This window comes from Sander vitreus, chromosome 6 (assembly GCF_031162955.1).
Source record: "Sander vitreus isolate 19-12246 chromosome 6, sanVit1, whole genome shotgun sequence".
Taxonomy (NCBI): Eukaryota; Metazoa; Chordata; class Actinopteri; order Perciformes; family Percidae; genus Sander; species Sander vitreus.
This window is the reverse complement of record NC_135860.1, coordinates 15,129,922-15,138,517: the sequence shown is the minus strand read 5'-3', so window position 1 is coordinate 15,138,517 and position 8,596 is coordinate 15,129,922. Positions and strand designations below refer to the sequence as shown.

The 8,596-nt window shown below is 43.2% G+C and overlaps 1 protein-coding gene across 1 annotated transcript; it reads left to right on the top strand.

The window, feature by feature from the left end:
* The first annotated feature begins 412 nt into the window (after window positions 1-412).
* Window positions 413-7,340, top strand: pdp1 (pyruvate dehydrogenase phosphatase catalytic subunit 1). The gene is made up of 9 exons (XM_078252996.1): window positions 413-500; window positions 2,242-2,506; window positions 2,599-2,766; window positions 3,020-3,231; window positions 3,637-3,718; window positions 4,635-4,729; window positions 4,824-4,992; window positions 5,082-5,300; window positions 6,061-7,340. Exons 2-9 carry the CDS (start codon window positions 2,255-2,257, stop codon window positions 6,439-6,441), a joined length of 1,578 nt encoding a protein of 525 aa, XP_078109122.1. The 5' UTR covers window positions 413-500; window positions 2,242-2,254; the 3' UTR covers window positions 6,442-7,340.
* The last annotated feature ends 1,256 nt before the right edge of the window (window positions 7,341-8,596 follow it).

The following is an 8,596-nucleotide window of genomic DNA, read 5'->3' as shown; positions in this document are numbered from 1 at the left end:
TTCTAGATTTTTATCCTTTAAAAATATTCCAGCTTTAATTGACATTTCGTTTAATGGGTGTAGCTGTATATCTTTAGATTGAAGCCAGCATTGAAAAGACAGCCACAATTCATTAATCGGTTCACACTGAAAGAAAACATGTTCGACCGTCTCAATATCACTCTCACAGAAAACACAGGAGTTACTCTCCCAATTAAATTTTACATGTAGGAAGTGATTTGATAGATAAATATCATTTAATATTTTAAAAGTCACTTCTTTGGCTTTTGGTGGGAGAGGATACGATAAGAATCGTTTCCTAATCTTTCTTGCTAAAATTTTGAGGTGTACGATTTTAAAAAGCTCTTTTCGTGCGTGAAGGATTGACGTGACGTCATCGCGGCTGTCAGAGCTCAGCCAATCAGCGGTTACTTTGCAGTGAGGCGCTCCAGAATGATACAGACCGAGGGGTCGGCGTTAAGTCATGAACTTCAGTAACTTCTTCAGACCCATCGGTTAAGGTGAGTCTGAATTTTGCTCTGCACTCACTGTTTGACAGTTACGTCTACTAGCTTGCAGCTCGTGCCGTCATGTCTTATGTGAGCAGACATTATGCAGTTTGACGATATTTGGTGGGTGTAACCCCGACACCACTAGCGACCATTAGCATGAATTTGGCTGTTCTCCCTGGTTGACTGATGCACGTCGTATCTTGGAGAGCTAATCTATCTATATGTTAATGTAATTTTCGTGACACTGTTTGGTAACCTGAGACTGATGTTCTGTGTTGCAAGTTCAGCTAGCTGCTCTGAGGTTAGCTTACGGTTTTGTAGACTTGCTTTGCTGATCTAGGGGAGGCTAGTGATGTCAACAAACATGGCAACTTTCTTGCAGAGCTCAGAGCTAGGACGGGCGGGCCCAATTTGGTCTACACAGTTTGAGTTTGGGAGGATGTTTGGCTGCCCAGCTTACTCCGACATAGCGGGGTCAACCCTGTAGGACATTTTCACTAAAACGTTTGAGTCACCTAAGCTGCCACCACCTTTGCTGCTACGTGTTTCTCCAGAACTAGACTGACACGAAGGAGTTCTGAGCAGCTGCAGTTCTACTTAAATTATGCAATGAGAACAGATTGTATGTAGATACGCAGCCTTGGTCCAGTTCAGTAGGTCATGGTGACCAGACAGAACATTTCTCAAGATCCAAATGTCAGGGCTGAGATTCTTGCCAAAGCTATGTTTAGCCCTGCTGACCTACAAATAGAGAAGAGAGCAGAGTTGCAACTTGAGCCAGACGCCAGTACATGATTTGGTGGTGCTGTCTTCTAATACTCATTTTCGTGAGACTTCAGGACAAAAAAAAGCATGGAATTTTGCTAAATGCATTTGCAGATTCTTTTTAGAAATAGACGCAGTTCCCAGTTAATTAGGTACCCCTATTTAAAACCAATGAATCCTATTTTTTTATGAAGGTAGTAATACAATTGTACAAGAGGTGTTAGGCCTAATTACATTTTTTATTTGTGGTGCTGTTGAACTATATTCCATTATACACTGTAGTGTTTCCTATTTGGCCTACCATCATTGATATAAATGGGGTGGACAAAATAATAGAAACACGTGTCAGTAAGTATATAGTAAGTAACGCAATACAATTCAACAGCACCACAATGATCATAAAGTTCAACCTCTAAAACAGTTTCAACTACAATTGAAAATTACAACCTTCATGGAGTTAGGATCTATTGCAGGACTCTTTCATTAGACTGCTTTCTTTAGCTAGGTTTACCTAATAACCTGGCTACTTTTAAATTTCCAATTAGATGTCTGTATTTCACCACATGGGAATGACATCAAGTTCTGTTAATCAACAACCTGTTTAAACCATTGATCTGAATTAATGTGAATCCCAGGCATAATATGTGAACGGTGACCAACGGGGATGGAGTTTAAAAAGGGATAATACCAAGATTGGACTGTAAAAAATATTAATATTTAAAGTGTGGTGGGTTGGTGGTGTTAGGTTATGTATTTAAACCTTGCTACTGTCAACCTGTCTCAACATTCTAAACCTTACTACATAATCTCGATCTGTTTTCACAATGTTTGCTTAATTGTGCAGAGAGACCACTCTGTTCCCTGCGGATGAATGCTTCTTGTTAAAAGTACATCCAGCTGTTGCTTTCTGAGCTCTGTATGTATGCCTCTTCAATGGGTCGGTGAACATCAGTGGTAACTATGGTGTTTGTGTATATGCCTGCAGTGCACCTTCAGCCATGCCTGTGACATCTCAGCTGCTCAGGGGTTTGCCTCGTGCCAAGGTCTTGGCCTCCAGTCTGTTACCATGCCAACAACACCAGTCCCAGTTAGTACCCATTACTCACAGGCCTGCCTCAAGACGGTCCTCTCATATGTGGCAGAGCCACCAGCACTCAAGAAGTTATCAGACAACCTCAGTGCTCTGCAGCTACATCCTATCACCCCCGCAGGTCAACTCTATTCTGAAAGCCAACGAGTACAGCTTCAAGGTTTGTGGGGTCATTCGTGCAAACTGAAAACGCGTCTGTCCATCTCAACATTTAAGTTTTCATCTTGCCATTTGTATATGTTGTGGTTCCAGGTGCCAGAGTTTGATGGAAAGAATGTGTCATCAGTGATGGGTTTCGAGAGTAATCAGCTGCCGGCCAACGCTCCTATAGAAGACCGTCGAAGTGCAGCCACATGCCTGCAGACGCGAGGAATGCTGCTGGGTGTATTTGATGGCCATGCTGGCTGTGCCTGTGCACAGGTAAAGCTGACTCTGTTTTCATATGCTACTTATCACGATCATCTACTGTTAGATGTATTGTTCTTTAGAGGATCCATTCATAGTTTAAAACTTTAAATGTCATTATAGTATCTCCTGTCCAGTGATGAGACGTTAGATCTCACACATTTCAAATCATTTTACAACAAGATAACTTTATTTGTATTTGCCTTAGTCATTTCTATATACCCTGTTGCATTGACATTATTTTTCCAACTCTCCTTCTCTCTGCCAGGCGCTGAGTGAGAGGTTGTTTTACTACATAGCAGTGTCTCTGCTGCCCCACAACACGCTGTGTGAGCTCGAGGCAGCTGTGGAGGCCGGCAGGGCCCTCAGTCCCATCCTGCAGTGGCACAAACACCCCAACGACTACTTCAGCAAGGAGGCTCAGACTCTTTACTTCAACAGCCTCCGAACCTACTGGCAGGAGTTAATAGACCTCACCAGGTGAGATCCACAGCAGATGATACACGACAAAGTCCAGACAACAGCACTTTGGCAAAAATGCAGTCTTCTTCATTAACTACTGTAATGTACTGTTATCACAACTGGGGGTACCGTCACTTAAGGCACTATCAAAAAAAAACAGGACACTGCTGAAGAACATTCTTGAGCTGTACAATGCTGTTTCAAAAGGGTATACATTGCAGTCAGGTTTCTTGGCTTTTCCTAACATTTCAAATTGGACTTCCTGGTTTCTTATTTTATCTCCATCTGTACCTTGTAACAACACGCACACACCAACACTGGCCCATCTGTTGTTTTGCCAATAGTGCTGATGTCGGTATCTGTTCTCGACCTCTGGCATCCTCTCTATCAGCTTCACACATATTGCTCTCTCTCTGTTTTCAGCCCAGGGGAAGTTCCAGACACCCGTGAGGCCTTGTTGAACGCCTTCAAGAGGCTGGACAATGACATTTCCCTGGAGGCTCAGGTAGAAAATGTCTGCGTTCTTAACGTCTAAAAGCATCTTGCAAAACAGATAGCAGCAGGGGAGGGGCAAAGCCGGTTCAGCTCGTCAAGCTTATCCTGGCAAAGTATTTCCGTTGAGCGAGATCACTGACTCTACTGTCATTGATATTCATGTCTGAGTCAAATTGCAAGTCATTGAATATATTATGAGTGCAGGACTTGTCTCACACATTAAAGGTCCCATGGCATGAACATTTCACTTTATGAGGTTTTTTAACATTAATATGAGTTCCCCCAGCCTGCCTATGGTCCCCCAGTGGCTAGAAATGGCGATAGGTGTAAACTGAGCCCTGGGTATCCTGCTCTGCCTTTGAGAAAATGAAAGCTCAGATGGGCTGATCTGGAATCTCCTCCTTATGAGGTCATAAGGAGGAAGGTTACCTCCTCTTTTTTCTGCTTTGCCCGCCCAGAGAATTTGGCCCACCCATGAGCGAGAGACATCATGGCTTTCAAACGAGCAAAGTGGCAGTTGGTCAAGGCCACACCCCCACTCTACACCTTGCCCCCCCCTTTCTCCTCCTCAATAGCTACAGACACAGAAATGGCACATCCTAAGGAAAGCTCATTGTGGGACTGGCTCTAGTGGCTGTAATTCTGCACCAAGGCTGAATTTCGGGAAAGAGACTTCAGATACAGTATTAGGGGACCACTAAGGTCTATATAAAAGCATCCAAAAAGCACCATGTCATGGGACCTTTTAAGGTACATATTGAATATCACCTTTGCCCCATGGCAGCAGTGCAAAAAAAAAAAGTTGGAGCATCCAAGTTTAAACTTTTATGGATTAAAGAGGAGCTCAGGTTTCATTCCCTCTCCATGTAATTTAAACCATGTACCATATCCTGTCTGGAGTCTTACAGTGTTATTCTGCCATGCAGGTTGGAGACCCGAATGCTTTCCTGCACTACTGGGTCCTGAGAGTGGCCTTTTCTGGAGCAACGGCCTGCGTGGCTCACATCGATGGATCAGAACTGTAAGGAGAATAAATACATGCAAAGTGTTGCATAACTAATTTTAAATAAACTGATATTTTTCAGCCTTGCTTCTTCTCCTTTCTGTTCCTAAAGATTTATAGCCAATTCAGGAGACGCTCGGGCAGTGTTGGGGGTGCAGGAAGAGGATGGTTCATTCAGCGCTCACACGCTCTCTAATGACCACAGCGCCCAGAATGAGGAGGAGGTGGCTCGGATACGAAGTGAACACCCTCCATCAGAGAGGAAGACCGTTATACGACAGGTAATACACCTACTTATTTGCTCTAGGTGGTTGTTGTCGCAGCATTTATTAAAACCTCTTCCCCTCTTTCTGTTGTCCTCTTTATTCAGGACCGGTTGCTCGGCCTCCTCATGCCGTTACGTGCATTTGGGGATGTAAAGTTCAAATGGAGTATTGATCTGCAGAAGTGTGTGTTAGAGTCTGGACCTGATCAGCTCCATGAAAACGAGCACACCAAGTTTATCCCTCCAAACTACCACACCCCCCCCTACCTGACCGCCGAGCCTGAGATCACGTACCACAAACTGCGGCCACAGGATCGTTTCATGGTGAGAGAAGGCAAATCCTCTCTGTATTTGTTTCCAAAATACAGTGATGCATTTTCTGTAAATCAGCTTTTGACAATCTGTACAGCTGTGTTAATCTCATTTAAGTTTTCTGGAAAACTGTTTTCCCAAACATGGGGTATGAAAAGCCACGAATGGGTACAACACCAGACTTCTTTTTATCACTGAATTAATCGTCTGGAACCAGGCTGGGAGATTTCTACCCTCTACAAAATGCTAACATGATAGTGATTTGGCTTCTCACTTCTAGATGATAAACATTTAGTGCACTGGATAATGACAACCATTGCCGGAAGATTTTATCAGTCTCACAGCTAATTAATTCTGATATCTTACCAAATTACGAAATAAAACTCTTGGCTGATAAATGGGCTCTTCATGCTGGTGTTATGTTATGCTCATCAAAGATGGTTTTCCAAAAATAGACGCACCCTTTTGGATATTTTTTTAACAATAAAAGAGAGCGGACTGTGTCTTTTTTAGAACAAAATTCCAAAAAACAGAGTGGTTTGAAATGAGAACTCTACGACCTCTGCAGACAAAGGCTGTGTTTGTGTAGAAATTATTTTTTGAAATGAGTTTTTGGTGGCAGTAATTCTCAAATTGGATATGAAGTGTTTCGTCATGAAGCTCATTTACTGATCTCACTCTAGCCATGACAACTTCAGCGAGTGTGTGAGAAAATCTGATGTTATAATTGTGTGTGTTTCTGATTCCAACTCTCCTCTGTGTGTGCCTGCAGGTGATTGGCTCTGACGGCCTCTGGGAGACGTTGCACAGACAGGAAGTGGTTCGTATTGTGGGGGAGTATTTAACAGGTGTGCACCAGCGCCAGCCCCTCAAAGTCGGAGGCTACAGGGTCACCCTGGGACAGATGCAGGAGCTGCTTGATGAGAGAAAGGCTCGCATGTCTTCGGCTTTCGAGGATCAGAACTCTGCGACCCACCTGATACGTCACGCGGTGGGAAACAACGAGTTTGGCACGGTTGACCACGAGAGGCTGTCAAAAATGCTGTCGCTGCCCGAAGAGCTGGCTCGCATGTACCGTGATGACATCACCATCATCATTGCTCAGTTCAACCCTCACGTGATTGGAGCACAGAGACAGGACGGGCAATCCTGAGCTGTACAAAAGCCATTCACTGGTGTTTTACTGAGGAGTACACACACTTGTGTAACGTCTACACAAAAGCACACTCTGTGGACAAACGGGCCATATTAAGAAAAGATCTGTCCAGCAGTTGGAAAGAGTTGTTTTAACATTATTTATGTAAAGAATTTGTATGTTTGTATGCCATACTAGAGAGGATCCTTTTCCCCATGAAGTTCAGATCTTCGTTGAATCGAAGCCTTATATAAAATCCTATTTATGCTACAAATATCCTCTGGCAACCGTTTGACATTCCCTGTGTGGCTGACAAGACGCTGTTACAAACTGGTTATTGTGCCAAAAGATTCAACCTCCTCGTCTGCTGAAAGACTCAGCAGGGTTGAAATGATAGAGATTCCAAAGAGGGTGAAGGTAACAATGTCGTGGTTAATGCAGCACTGACTGGACCTGCTTCTCTGAAATGGACTCTAACTGGGCTGTGTCATTCTAACACCAATGATAACTACAAAGGAAACAAGTTGAATAATGAAATAGACATTTCTTCATTCATAAGGGTCACAAGCCAAAAAGGAGGGTGGGCGGGGCACCACTGACAATGTTTTCATTTTGAATCTAATATGCTGGAGCAAAGAGCAAAACAAAAATTTTCAAATATTTACAGACTGCACAGTCTAACAGGTTATGTACTGAAAGGAAGACATGCAGTGTGCACCACTACAGGTAGACTTAGAAGTAATAATTAAGTGAATTACTCTCTGTTTATACAATACAGCACCACTTTGGTTAGAGTGACAGAGGTAGATTCAAAGTCAGCCTGTATAATAGCAGACTGAGTAAAATGAAAGTGTATAGTTTTTTTCCCAAGCTTTGTAGGGTTCAAAGGGACGCTTGTTAAAAGTTCATCTTGCCTAATTTTTCTGAAAGGTCATTAGCAGTGTTACAGTTTGGGTTTTTATTATAACTCATGACAGCAATGGTGAAAGCAGAAGTACTCTCCAGTTAAACACTAATGACGGGGTCGTAGCTGTGTGTTTAGTAAAGTGTATTTAGGCCCAAATGAATGAGCAGAATGTAAATTTGAAAGAAGCTTAATATAAAAGATTATTCTTTCAGCTTTTGCAGAATGTTACACGTCTTTATCTACAGTTGTATGTGTGAATTGTAACTTATGTGGGTTAAGTTTTGTATGTGGAATGGTTTAATAAAACACTGAATACATATCACTTGGTGGTGGTGTTGTGTGTTTAGGTTGACACAGGCTGGCCAGCAGTGAACACACCACCACACCCCTGAAAGCAGCAGGATGTCCTGCTAACCTACAACCACCTGGAAGGTCAGGGTGTGACGATCACTGCAGCCTCGCCTGGGGAGTCGTCACTACTCAGTTTACATCAATGAGTTCAATCAATGTTACATGTGACAGCGACCAGTGGAGGAATGTAACAAAGTACATTTACTCAAGTACTGTACTAACAAAATTAAAAGAAGAACATTCTAATTGAGTATTTCTATTTTCTCCTACTTTATTTTCTTCAACTGCACTACATCTCGGAGGGAAATTGTTCTTTTTTTGGGGGCTTTTCTGCCTTAACGGATAGGACAGCTAGGTGAGAAAGGGGAGAGAGAGGGGGAAGACATGCAGGAAATCGTCACAGGTCGGATTCGAACCCTGGACCTCTGCGTCGAGGCATAAACCTCTCAGTATATGTGTGCCTGTTCTACCCACTGATCCAATCTGGCCACGCCCCCCCATCCATCCATCCATCTTCGTCCACTTATCCGGGGTTGGGTCGCGGGGGCAGCAGCTCCAGCAGGGGACCCCAAACTTCCCTTTCCCGAGCCACATTAACCAGCTCTGACTGGGGGATCCCGAGGCGTTCCCAGGCCAGGTTGGAGATAGAATCCCTCCACCTAGTCCTGGGTCTTCCCCGAGGCCTCCTCCAAATATCTAATTATAATAATAATATTAGAGTTTACATGATTAATTAGTGTGGTGGAAGTTTTCGATGCAGCAGGTGTAGATGTTTTAAAATAGGAAGGTGAAACAAAATAAGGACAGTCGAAGACTAAACCAAGTTAGGTTTTTGTATTTTATTTAAAATTTACAAGGAAGCACACAGTTCACAAAAGGCACGCAGCGCTTAAGTGAAAGGTCTGTTCAACGAAT

Coding starts and splice junctions, on each gene's coding strand:
- pdp1 (XM_078252996.1), top strand. CDS start 2,255: ATGCCTGTGACATCTCAGCTGCTCAGGGGTTTGCCTCGTGCCAAGGTC. Junction 2,767..3,019: donor CTGGCTGTGCCTGTGCACAG/GTAAAGCTGACT, acceptor TCTCTCTGCCAG/GCGCTGAGTGAGAGGTTGTT. Junction 3,232..3,636: donor GAGTTAATAGACCTCACCAG/GTGAGATCCACA, acceptor CTCTGTTTTCAG/CCCAGGGGAAGTTCCAGACA.